This window comes from Mobula birostris, chromosome 12, assembly GCF_030028105.1.
Source record: "Mobula birostris isolate sMobBir1 chromosome 12, sMobBir1.hap1, whole genome shotgun sequence".
Taxonomy (NCBI): Eukaryota; Metazoa; Chordata; class Chondrichthyes; order Myliobatiformes; family Myliobatidae; genus Mobula; species Mobula birostris.
In genome coordinates, this window is record NC_092381.1 from 35223286 (window position 1) to 35236592 (window position 13307).

The window sequence follows — 13307 nt, forward strand, 5'->3', positions numbered from 1 at the left end:
CCTAGAAATTAAATAAAAGAGAAAAATTACAAGGCAAGCCAATTGGACAGCTTGAGGTTCCTATTCAATTGTGATACATTGAGTTTTGAAATCTGCAAGAACATTAAATATAAACTATCACATAGATTCCCAAAAAGATAGTTCAACACTTATTTTTGCAAATGTTGACTTGACCATCCCTATTATTAGAGATAAGAACCAAACAGACAAACAGCCATTTCAAATAAAAAAGATATTCAGTTGGTGCAATCAGTTCTCCTCCCAATTAATTTTCAGTGTAGTGTTTTTTTAATTATTAATTTTTTATTGCAACACCAACAAATTACATTCAATACAACCAATTGCCAATTACATTTTGACTGTTTAACCCAGCCACCTCCCAACGTTCATCACCATCCCCCCTCCACCCCTCTATCCCCCCCCATCCCTCTCCCGTCCACCAACCAACTGAATAGTAGTACATACACAGACACAGCATTCCTATTTTAACAACAGATCTTTTAAGTTAGAAATCAAATTTGTCCACATTAAGATTGTGTTTGGTCGTGCATCATTTACTCTTGCTGGTGAAAGTTCCAGGTAAGAAATGTCCAAAAAGCTCCGAAGCCAGTGAGTATTTGAAATATCATGGGGGGGTTTCCAATGCTGGACTACAATCTTCTTAGCTGCAGTCAGACCTGCCAGCCAGATTTTGCGTGTTTTTTCCGTAAGGGAAAGGTGGAAGTCATCATTTAGAAGATGTATAGCAGGGTCCATCAGTAATTGTACCCGTTGGTTCTGTAAGAATACTGATAACCTTCCCCCACAAACCAAAAACCCTTGGACATTCCCATATAACATGTATAAAAGAGCCAATGGTTCCATGGGGGCAAAATGAGCAATATAGGTCAGGAACTAGTCCCATTTGATGTCTAATTCTCGGTGTTAAATATGCTCTATGACAAAATTTCAAGTGTATACACCGATGATTTGGGTTTTTCGAAGCACCGGCAGCATTATCCCAAATCGCATCCTAGTCTATGTCTTGTCTCAATTCAGATATGTCCCTATCCCAGGCTTTCATTCCCGATGTGGACATATAATTCTGGGAGTTTAATTTATCATAGATATATGACACTATCTGTCCTGGAGCACTCTGTATCCAACTTAAAATGGGATGGTCCTTTAAATCTGACCCCCAGGGAACGCTGTAGGCTTTACAATCTGATCTTACTCGAAAGCAGAAGAAAAGGGAGTGTTTATCAATATTATATCGAGATATCAGTTCTTGACAGCTAAGGATAGTACTTGCCCCATTCATATCTTGAAAAGTAGTAATACCTTTATCCTCCCAAGTTCTGTTAGTGAATGGTCCCCCCCCCCGATAGAAAACGATTATTGTTCCATAATGGAGATGATTTGCACCATACACTTTTAAATTTTAGGAATTTTTCTGCTGCTCTAAACACTTGCAGCATATGGGTTAGAACTGGACTGTAATACGAATCAGATTTTTTGGTAGACATACCTATAAGGAGAAAGTCCTTCAACCTTATTGGCGCTATTAGCTCTTGTTCTATATTTTTCCATGGTGAAACTTTATCCTTCTTCACCCAACAGCTCAGACTTTTTAATACAAATGCCCAGTGATACAATTTAAAACTGGGACATGCCAATCCCCCATCCGACTTTTTGAATTGTAGAGCTAACCATTTTATATTGGGTCGTTTACCGTTCCAAACATAGCATCGTAGTAAGGCGTCCAGCTTTTGCCAATACCCTGCTGGAGGTGCATGTGGGATCATTGAGCTGATAAAATTAATGCGGGGCAAGATGTTCATTTTAATGACCGATATACGGGCTGGGACTGATGCTGGCAGGTGTCTCCACCTATTAATATCTTTCTCTATTTTTTTCAGAATTAAAGAGTAATTTCTTTTAGCCACAGATGATAGGGAAGTACTAACTTTAATACCCAAGTAGAGGACCTCATTTGTATCTTTAATCTGGGGAGGGAGAGACACCTTACTTTTATCTGTATTAATCAGCATCAATGCTGATTTTGACAAATTAACTTTGTATCCTGAAAGAAATCCAAATTGCTCTACTGTTTTTAAAACACAGTGGAGAGTTTGTTGAAGATTTGCCATATAAGCTAGCGTGTCGTCTGCATAAAGTGATATTGAATGCGAGGTTGTGTCTATTGTAATAGGGCAGATCTGAGCAGAGTTTCTAACCAAATGTGCAAGCGGTTCAATAGATACAGTAAAAATTAAAGGAGACAAAGGGTCCCCTTGTCATGTGCCCCGTCCTATTTCAAATAACTCTGAGAAACCTCCTCCCACACATACCCAGGCTGAAAGACTAGCATACAGTGTTTGAACCATATTGATAAATTTATTGCCAAACTTAAATTCTTTTAGAACTCTCCAAAGGTATGGCCATTCAAGGTGATCGAACGCTTTTTCAGCATCTAGAAATAGCAGGCCACAGGCAGGCAGGATTTTATGGGTTGCACTCAGTATGTGTAAGAGCCAGTGAATATTATCAGATGTAAGACACCCCCTGATAAAGCCTGTTTGATCTGGGCTAATTATTTTCCCAACTACTGTCTCCAGTCTACTGGCTAAGACTTCGGAAAATATCTTGAGGTCGGCATTTATCAAGGAGATTGGACGGTAATTGCACACTCCAAGGGGTCCTTACCGGGCTACGGTATAACTGTGATCAGGGCTGTGTTTAGATCTCTATGGAAAGCACCATTTCCAAAAGTGTAATTTAATGTTTCTAAACGTACTGGTCCAAGAATATCCCAAAGTGCTAGGTAAAGTTCCACAGGTATGCCATCTATGCCCTGGCGTAGCTTTGACTGCTTTAAGTAGCTAATCCAGTGTAATAGGAGAGTCTAGAGTTTTGGTGTCCTCTGACAACGTAGGGAGATCTAATCCACTAAAAAAAATCTGTAAAGTCATTCTCAGAAGGAACTGAACCACTTTTATACATCTTTTTAAAGTAAATCTTGAATGTCTCGTTTATTTCCTCTGTTGAAGATACTACTCCACATTTAGCACATCTAATCGCTGGTATAGACCTTTTAGCTTCCTGTTGTTTGAGCGTTAGAGTTAAAAGATGTCTCGGTCTGCTGCCTTCTGTGTAATACTTATGTTTAGTTATATGGATCATATATTCTACCTTGCTTCTTAGTAAATCATTTAATTCTGCTTGTTTTGTTTTGAGCTCGTTTTCTTTTGTTATGGTGTATATCCTTTTGAGATCATTCTCCAAAACCTTACATTCTTCTTCTAGGGTGGAAATCTTTTGAATCCGGCTTTTATGTAGGAGAGAACTGAACCATATAGCCTTATTTCGTAAGAAACCCTTGATGGAGGCCCAAATCACTGTCACATCTGAGACACTATTTTTATTTAAATTTATAAATTCTGTCAGTTTTGTTCTCAGTTGTGATAGAAATTCGTCGTTTTTTAGAAGGGTGGAGTTAAACCTCCACCTAGTAGCCTTATTTTTAATTTTGCCATAATTAAAAGTAGATATGACTGGGTTGTGATTAGATGTCTAGGCAAAAATTCTATTAAGTGTACAAAAGGCAGCAGACCAGAGGATAAAAGAATGTAATCTATCCGAGAGAAAGTTTTATGTCTTGTGGAGAAGAAAGTATAGTCTTTAGCAGATGGATTATGCACTCTCCACACATCAGTTAAATTTAAATCCGTTAGAAAAACGTTAAGTGCTTTGGAAGCAGATTCTTGAGAGCTTGATATAGTTGAGGAAGATTTATTGGGGTTAATGTTTACCAAAGCATTCATGTCCGAACCAACATATAGTTGGTAGTCATTTAACTTCAGTAATTGTGAGGTCATTGAGGGAAAAAATTCAACCTCGAATATAGTTGGGGCATATAGGCTAATGAATGTAACTTTTTTTTTTTAACCCTAAATGGATGTGCAGCGAAAAGCTAGACATCCTTTATTGTCAGCGCCAGTCCTTTCAATTGATATATTAATATTACATCTCATTAATATCATAACTCCTTTCATTCGAGTACCATCAGCTGACGCCACAACGGGTTTATAAGAGCAGTTTTGACCCCTGGGAATGTCATTAGGTTTAAGATGTGTTTCCTGTAACAGCGCGATATCTATTTTCTTTCTGTGTAAAAAATCTAAAACCTTTGAACGCTTGTAGGGAGAGTTTAATCCTCTAATATTAAATGATACAATAGTAAGATTTTCTAATTTATCTGTGCTGCTCATCTTCCCCTGGATCTGTTGTTGTAAGTTGGTGGTGGAGCCCTGAATTACCCGCTTCCCACCCCACCTTCCCACCATCCCTCCCATTCAACCCTTTGCTTTGTAACATCTGTGAGTGTCACTTAGCAATGTCAGACACTGAACACTGACATTAACCACCCCCCCCGCCCCAGCACCAACAAATTAGAAAGGCAAAGCAGTTCTCATAGACAATCATATCAAAGAGACAAGAAAAAAAGAAACCTGGACAAACCCGTTAACCTATATAATTAAAACCATTTCTGTCTCAAATATAGTATAACACATAACCAAGACCCCAACAGCTATCTTGCAAGAAACTGTTGCTTCAATAGACCGTCACTTAGCGATGGCGCCAATGACGTCTTATCTGGTGCCCAGAAATGTAAACAAGTCTACTGCAGACATAACGTTCTAAAGTTAGTCAGAACGAACTGATGTTTTTCAGCATCATTCTTGATGAAGTGTGACATTTGGGTATATTGAATATCACCTTAATATTGGCCCCTTAATTAACTAAATACAAAAGTGCAATGAATGACTTTCCAGTAAAAGAATAACCAGAAAACTTCACACCTAGGATATTAACTTGCTCATGCCTGTTAGATTGCGCATACAGGCTGGTTCGAGTTCTGCCGTTCCACCTCCTCCCGAGGGGCGTGTGGACTTTGCCCAGGGTCTTCATCCATATCTCCCAGCACCGATGATTTCAGAGCTTCTTTCACTTCCTCTGCCGAGTTAAATGACATCTTCATGCCCTTGATACTCACTCTCAAAATCGCCGGGTATATGAGGAACAAGTCGATCCCCTTATGACGATGCTTAGCACGGATCTCCTTGTATCCCTGCCATTCCTGCATTGGGCCGGGGCTGTAGTCGGCGAAGAACTGCAACTGGGTGCCATCCAGGAGAGTAGGTTTGGCTTTACTCACGCCCACCAAGATAGCCTGCTGGTCGGTGTACCGTAGAAGCCTAAAAATCATGGTCCGCAGTCTTGAGGTGTTGTTGGAAAAGATCCTATGTGCTCTATCGACCTCCAATGGAGAGCTGTGGGAATTCTTGAGTGCTGGAATCCAATTAGGCAGCATCTTCTGGAGATAATCTCTTGGATCGTCACCCTCAGCGCCTGTCTGTAGGTTGACCAGCTGCACATTGTTTCTCCTGGATCTGTCCTCCAAATCGTTTAACTTCTTCCATATCTTAGACACCTCCGCAAGAGAGCAGTTAGTAACTTTCTCATTCTTGCGTAAGCAAACCTGAATGTTGTCTTATTTTATTGAAGACCATGCTAAATTTTTTAGCGTGAATGTCCGCTTGCTCCTTTAACAACCAGAGAATGCTGCCATTCTCTGCCATATGCTTCTGTATGGGGTCGCGGGCCTTTTCCAGCAACTCCTTTAGCATGTGGGCTACCATTTCTTGCAGCGATTTCATCTCCGTTGCCATTGTTTGCTTAACTAGCATAGCCATTTCCTCGGATGAATCGTTAGCTTGGTGTCGTCTGCTAGTATGTTGTTTCCTGGCTGAATTTGGATCTTTTTTTGAAGCCATATCTTTAGTTAGATCTTTCTCCAACTCAACCTTGTATTAAGACCATCTATGAGCCCTAAAGAACTTGAAAAAGGAGGGTTATATGTCAGTGCTCAGTGCTGTGCTGCCATCTTGCCTCATGCCTCAACAGAAGTCCCTTGTAATGTTAATATTCAATTCCTCTTTTAGTTTATTTTACTTTCCTCTTGTGAATGACGCAGCAATCATTTGGCAACATTTTTTTCTTACTAAATAAACATTGCAATTTAAGAGAACATTTTCTTCCCTAAAGATTTGTTGTACATCAGGAGAGAAGCTAATTGTATGTTAAAATATATTAGCAGGGTTAGGCAATGGAATTGTAGTCTTTGAAAGTAAGAGGAAGTGCTCAGAGCCAATTTTGTTCAATTCCTATTAAAGAATACAGCATCCACTTCCCTTCTTAAAGGACAATTTGAATTAATTTGAACAATTGAATGAGTTGGCAAGGGGTGGGGAGAACTAACGGCGCATAGATCTTTCTGAAGGAGTTTAAAGCACTTTTATTTGGAAACACAGAAGTACGTATAAAAACCCATCACAACTAACCTCAATAGTAAATGAATCTTTTGTAGACTCACAAATTACAGAGATAGTAATGGGATGTCCATGGAAAGAAGCTCCGTGAGGTAGGATAGTCCGTGGAACAGAATATAGATCCTGTATAAAACGTAATTATAATTATAAACACAAACAACTTAACTTGATAATCAGTGGCAATAAAAATTGAAATCTGACATGTTCAACAATTTTCCACATGCTTCCTACTTTTTGCACTGGCAGTAAGAGAAATATTTAAATTTATTTCTGTGAAGGAAGGTAATATCGCAACAGTACAGATTTCAAACATCTTGCTCCAATTTTTCAGATTTATTGGTCTGGTTTACCAATATATTATTCAGCACTGAGTTGTTGACATCTAAAACAAATCAAAATCTGACTGAACATGTATTATTTTTTTCTTAAGATGAAAGATATTGCTTCCTTTTAGTTCCTGAGTTGTTGTTCTTCCCATTCATCAACAGGCTGATCTATTAATTTTTCCTTGTACCTCCTTTTCACATTCAACTGTGCTGTGATCTGTAGGCTCCACCCCTTGCCAAGCTCTGTCTTCCAAGCTACTCAGCCCAGTCTCAACCCAATCTTATTGACTCCTCTGGACAGCTTTCCTCCTTCAAATACATTATCCAAAACATCTCTTAACCATGGTTAAAATTTTGCTCTTGCAAAATAATTCTACTGAAAATTGCATTTTCTTGGCTTTCCTACAGTGGAATGAGATACCTAACTGAATGGATGCATTCTCAAATAAAATAATACAAAGCTTAAATATCAATAAATTAATAATACAGCTGCTAATTGCAATTGTATGTCTGTCTGCTTACCTCAATTGTAATCACATATCTTTCAGCAAGCAGTAGCAATCGTTCAATTATGACAAGTTTACTGGACCTACAATTAAGAGTTGAACAATGTAACTGATAACAGTATCTTGGCCTGGCTCTTTGAGAAACAAGATATGAACAATAACAAACATTTTGCAAAAGTTGTACAAATAATAGTTGAATGATAACTTGATGTGTTAAAATAAGCACATCTCAGTATCTGTTCTTCTATCAAAGATCAAAAAGAAGTTGAGCACTTTACAGCATTAGTATTATATTTGGTGGTAATTTATACAGCTTTCAGTAAGATGTGATTTCTGATCCACTATGAAGTGATGCACCTTCCTCTGAGGGTTTGTGGGAAATAACACATCACACAAGCACCTAATATTTCGAAGTCTATAATTCTCTTGGAAATGAACCACACAATTAAAAGCATAGCTTGATCCAATTAATGCATGCAGAGCTCATATCTGCTTCAGTTCATCAACAGACTCACTCACTTTCTCTTTGATATTAAGCTATAGAAAATGTTATAATATTCAGATCAGAAGGCAACTGAAGAGAGATAGAAGATTAAACTTTTGACTTGATGACCTTTCATCACACAAAAGGTTATTGATTTGAAATATTCACACTTTTTCTGTTCAACTTGAATATTTCCACCATTTTCTGGATATGTTTGCATTCCTATAACTGTTTATTAAACGTCTCAAAACATGAAACAACAAATCCATCTGCTCAACCTTTTGTCTATATCACTGTATCACACAACAAGAAATATAGTAGACACAAAATTATAGTAGAATCTTTCAAATAAGGGGACTATACTCATTTTTCAAAGTCCCTCCTATATCTTCCTTCTGGATGGGATTGCACTAACCTCATATCCTGCCAAATTATCTGAAATTCTTTGTTCCTGCTACTGTCTAATCAGTGGTGCCCAAAGATCTACCACTGAGCCCCCATATTATCTCCACATACCTGAGTTCAGAAACATCAGAAAATACTGTATTCATGTGCACTTCCACAATGACAAATACTCGTCTTTCAACCTTTGCTCTTGTCACTATTACTGCCTCTAACTATCTGTCAAGATCTGGTAAATGATTGGTATAAATTTCCTTTGAATATGGAAAGAAAAAAAACCTATGTCTCTGGCCCCATTGCAAACTCCATAAATTTTGCTTAATGGCTCCATGGCAATTCTATGACCTGGCAGATATCGCCATGCTACTGTCCAGATTTTTAAAAAAACACTACTTTCAGTTTTCCTATGTGTTCACTGTAAACAAAATAAGCAGAAGCTCCTTTTAAACTTTCTAACTTTTATCATGTTTCTTCAACAGTTGCTACTTAACACTAAGAAATTTTAAGGAGCATAGTACTAAAGAGACAATGCATCAGCTCTTTTCATAAAACACTCAAAACGCAACATCAGTGCAGGCGATTTCAAATATAGTTTATACTCTTTTTCCTAATACAAGAAACAGACTTCTAAAGCAAAGTTTCCTGGGAAGTTGGGATAAAAATTTTAAGTTAGTAACCATGTCTTTGCATTTCTATATTAATAGTACCATAAGCAGGCTCTAAAGGTGGATAACGATATCAGATGATAAAAGGAAAAGCAATATTACCTGGATGGTGACTGTACTGATGTAGCAACAGTGGGCATGGCTGTGGCTGTTAACATTTTAGTTGCTCTTGTAACAGCATGTGTCAAGGTAGGGCCTCCTAAAGCTGAACTAGCAACCTGCAATTGTGAGAAATGAAGCAAAATGTAACAAAATGATCTCATCAATTAAAAAAATAAAACACATTTAATCTTTGCACTTACTTCCAAACGTTTGTAACAATCTGCTATGAATTTCTTATGAAGGGAAACAGAATCCTGAAAGAGAAGTGAAATCACAATCAGTCTTTGTATTCATCTGCCATAAACAAACTGACAGGTACAACATATTTCATATCTGAAATTAATTTAGTGCTTGATGAAACGTTTTCAATTTTGAAGCAATTGCATTTCTCTAAAATTTAAACAATACTTTGTAAATCTCATTTACAGCTCTGATGAAGGATTCCTGTAGCCGTTTTCTCTTTGTACACAGGCTGCCTGATATGCAGAATGATTCCTGGATTCTTCTGTTTTTACCACTATTTTGCAATCCAGCAGAAATGTGAAAGCAACTTTCCTCATTATTAAAGTAACACTCGCCAAGAATTGATTCTTTTTTTTTGGGGTGTGCCTGTGTGCATGCGAGTCTGTGCGTGTGCGTGATGATGGATTTTTCATGGGGGTGGGAGAGAGGGAGGGAGGGAGGGAGGGGGAGGGGGAGAGAGAGAGAGACACACACACACGCACGCACACAGTGTGGTGCGCCACTCCTCACACAGACATTTTTGCAGTATTTTCCCTTTTGTTTTACGAGGTTGAGTTGCGGTCTCGACACTCAACCCAGCATGGATGGAAAGTGTACTTGGGGGCAGACCCGACTAGTTTCGAACCCGGGAACCTCTGCTCCCGGGTCCGGCGCCGATGAAGTTGCGCCACCAGCTGGCCTAGAACTGATTCTTACATCACATCTAATAATTTTACATTATACTGGCCAAATTTAGAAAGCTACCTCAGTGTTCATTTACGTCCCTTTAGCATGGCTTTGTATTACTTCTGTAGTAGTTCTGACCCATAGAAGTTTGAAACACTTGAAACCAGTAAGATGATGATTGAGATTCAACTTTTATGCTACAAGATACCTGCATATACTTTGGTTGTCCTGTTGTATACAAGCTTTTGAATTGATATCTCAGCTTTCTTCTTGAATAAACCAAAACTAAGGAAACTAATATAAATAGACAAAAATGGCAAATTTTGAGTGAGAGAGAGAAATCTATTAGTCAGAAGCAAAGACTATTTGAATTAATACCACCTCTTTAATTTCACATTATATTAAAGACAATATCAATGCTTAGGCAACTGACAACCTGTAAGTGTAAGCAAACTTTCTGATATACATTTCATAGTATTAACCCATTTTAAACACACTTTGCATACCTTTTTCAAACGTGGATTCAGGCTAATGTAGCTGTAATTAATGATCAGATGGATCGCCTCATGGGCAATTTCTTCGTCTGGTGATTCCATGGCAATTCTCCAGATAAAGTCCATTCCTGATAGCTCCAGCTTTTCAACATGCTGATTAGCACAGAGAGTGTGAAAGAGTTAATTGGTATCTGTTGAGCAATTATTTTACCACCTGTGACACTTCCTAATTTTATCAAATATTGCTTCTAACTGCTATTCAACAGCTTCTAATTAACAAAAATAATGACTAATAAGGCAACACTGCACCAGACGAAGTCTACACCAAGCTTGTACTCCCCATTCCCCCACCTTTTTATGCTGGCTTCTTCCCCCTTTTTGTTCTAGTCCTAATGAAGGGTTTCCAGCCTGAAATATCAACTCTTTATTCCTTTCCATAGATGCTGCCTGAACTGCTGAGTTCGTCCAGCATTTTGTGTTGTTACATTGGATTTCCAGCACCTGCGGATTATCATGTTAATGATTTTCTGAAAAGTTTTCATTAAACTATTATGTCAAAGAACAGTATCAGTGTAAAAATTTAGAATCAGCAGAAATCATCCACAAAACATTTTAATTGGTTTTAATTAGATTTCATGACATTGTCAGAACAGGACCCAGGATGTTCTACTTGTGAAGTAATAGAAGTTAAAAACTGAAGTAAACTGTCAAATACTGTTCTTGCTGGTGGTCATTTCAAAACAGCAACAATACATCTTTAGAGCTGACAAAGGATTACCAGAGGCATTGTTTTCCTACCATAAAGCATAGCTGTTTAGCAGCTGATTTATTTTTACAGTTGGAACACATTGCATTTTAATATTTAAGATGAACTGCCAGCATTAATTATAATCTCCAAGACCATTTCACTGAATAGGAGGTACCACTTTCAGAAATAATGCTGGTTTTTTTTTTAAAAAGGGAGAAAGCTAGCTGAGTTCCTGAGACATGACAATAAGTGGCAGACAAGTAGCAGAAAGGGAAAGATCTTCACTCTCAGGACTCTGTGTATCCAGTTCCCTGCTAGCTTTTCAATTGCCTGCCGCAATGCCAGAAAGCGAGCTAGCCAAGTACACCTTGGAAGCAACAGCAGAATGTAGTGGGATTACCAGGTCCAAATTCCTACAGTATCACAGGAACTCCTGAACTGATATTCAGTAGTCCACATGCTGAAAGATCATTGATATAAAATGTCTTTGTCCACAGATACTGTTTAATATTTCCAGTACTTCCCGGTTTGGATCGCAAATAACAGACACTAAAGAGTATGGGAAGGGAACTCCTGAATTGATAATAGCATTTGAAAGCACAAGGGCTTACAAGAGGATGGACAACATTGTAATGATATGTCAAGCAGATTCCAGAGGTAGCTGATGACCTTGATTCTCTAGATATTCTCGGATGCATGCAGTTTGTTGACAGTGAGAAAGTTAGCAGATGTGTTGGGCATGGCTGATCATATAAAGATTATTCAGCCTAAGCTACTGCAAATGATCTCTGTCCACAGGTAAATGCTGGAATCCTCCCACTATCTCACCAACTGCAGTGTTGGTCTGCACCCAATCGTAGATCTATTACTCGGTGTTATAGAACAAAGTTTTGCAACATTCAGTAAACCATTGTCAATTGAGATACTTTATAGACTTCTTACAAGAAGTCATTAGGCAGCAGAATCACTATTTCAGTTATCCATTGGCTTTTACAAGGCAACCTTCAAGTGAAACACTGATCTGACTGTAACACAGAGGTGGAGATTCAGAGAGAAGTCCTGAAGGAAATGTGCCAAATAATACCAAGCAAAAGCAGCCATTCTCTGACTGATGGGGAGAAAGATGGGATGTGGATATAATAAGACGCTAGATATGCTTTCTGAGTGAGTGAGTGAGTGAGTGAGTGAGAGTGTGTATATACACACACACACATACAGTGGCATGTAAAAGTTTGGGTACACCTGGTCAAAATATCTGTTACTGTGAATAGCTAAATGAGTAAAAGATGAACTGATTTCCAAAAGGCATAAAGTTAAAGGTGACACAATTCTTTAATATTTTAAGATTACTTTTTTATTTCCATCTTTTACAGTTTCAAAATAACAAAAAAGGAAAAGGGCCCGAAGCAAAAGTTTGGGCACCCTGCATGGTCAGTACTTAGTAACACCCCCTTTGGCAAGTATCATAGCTCGTAAGTGCTTTCTGTAGCCAGCTAAGAGTCTTTCAATTCTTGTTTGGGGGATTTCTGCCCATTCTTCCTTGAAAAAGGCTTCTAGTTCTGTGAGATTCTTGGGCTGTCTTGCATGCTTTGCTCTTTTGAGGTCTATACACAGATTTTCAATGACGTTTAGGTCAGGGATCAGAGGACAGGGCAAAACCTTCAACTTGCTCCACTTGAGGTAGTCCATTGTCGATTTTGAGGTGTGTTTAGGATCATTATCCTGTTGTAGAAGCCATCCTCTTTTCATCTTCAGCATTTTTTTTTCCCCAGACGGTGTGATGTTTGCTTCCAGGATTTGCTGGTATTTAATTGAATTCATTCTTCCCTCTACCAGTGAAACGTTCCCCGTGCCACTGGCTGCAACACAAGCCCAAAGCATGATCGATCCACCCCCGTGCTTAACAGTTGTGTTAACAGGTGTTCTTTTCATGAAATTCTGCACCTTTTTTTCTCCAAACATACCTTTGCTCATTGCGGCCAAAAAGTCCTATTAACTTCATCAGTCCACTGGACTTGTTTCCAAACTACATCAGGCTTGTTTAGATATTCCTTTGCAAACTTCCGACGCTGAATTTTGCGGTGAGGATGCAGGAAAGGTTTTCTTCTGATGACTCTTCCATGAAGGCCATATTTGTGCAGGTGTTGTTGCACAGTAGAACAGTACTCCAGAGTCTGCTAAATATTCCTGTAAGGCTTTCGCAGTCAAACGAGGGTTTTGATTTGCCTTTCTCGCAATCCTATGAGCAGTTCTCTCTTAAAGTTTTTTTGGTCTTCCAGACCTCAACTTGACTCCCGTTC

At 38.5% G+C, this 13307-nt stretch overlaps 1 protein-coding gene across 2 annotated transcripts in view; it reads right to left on the reverse strand.

Moving 5' to 3' along the window:
* usp24 (ubiquitin specific peptidase 24) overlaps window positions 1-13307 on the reverse strand; it is a 255619-nt gene that overhangs the window by 134435 nt on the left and 107877 nt on the right. For both annotated transcript variants that reach the window (XM_072273615.1, XM_072273614.1), the window contains exons 21-25: window positions 10272-10412; window positions 9057-9110; window positions 8857-8972; window positions 7220-7286; window positions 6384-6494 (exon numbers count right to left, since the gene is read on the reverse strand). In XM_072273615.1, coding sequence (XP_072129716.1) covers window positions 6384-6494; window positions 7220-7286; window positions 8857-8972; window positions 9057-9110; window positions 10272-10412 — 489 coding nt within the window. The remainder of the gene's footprint in view (window positions 1-6383; window positions 6495-7219; window positions 7287-8856; window positions 8973-9056; window positions 9111-10271; window positions 10413-13307) is intronic.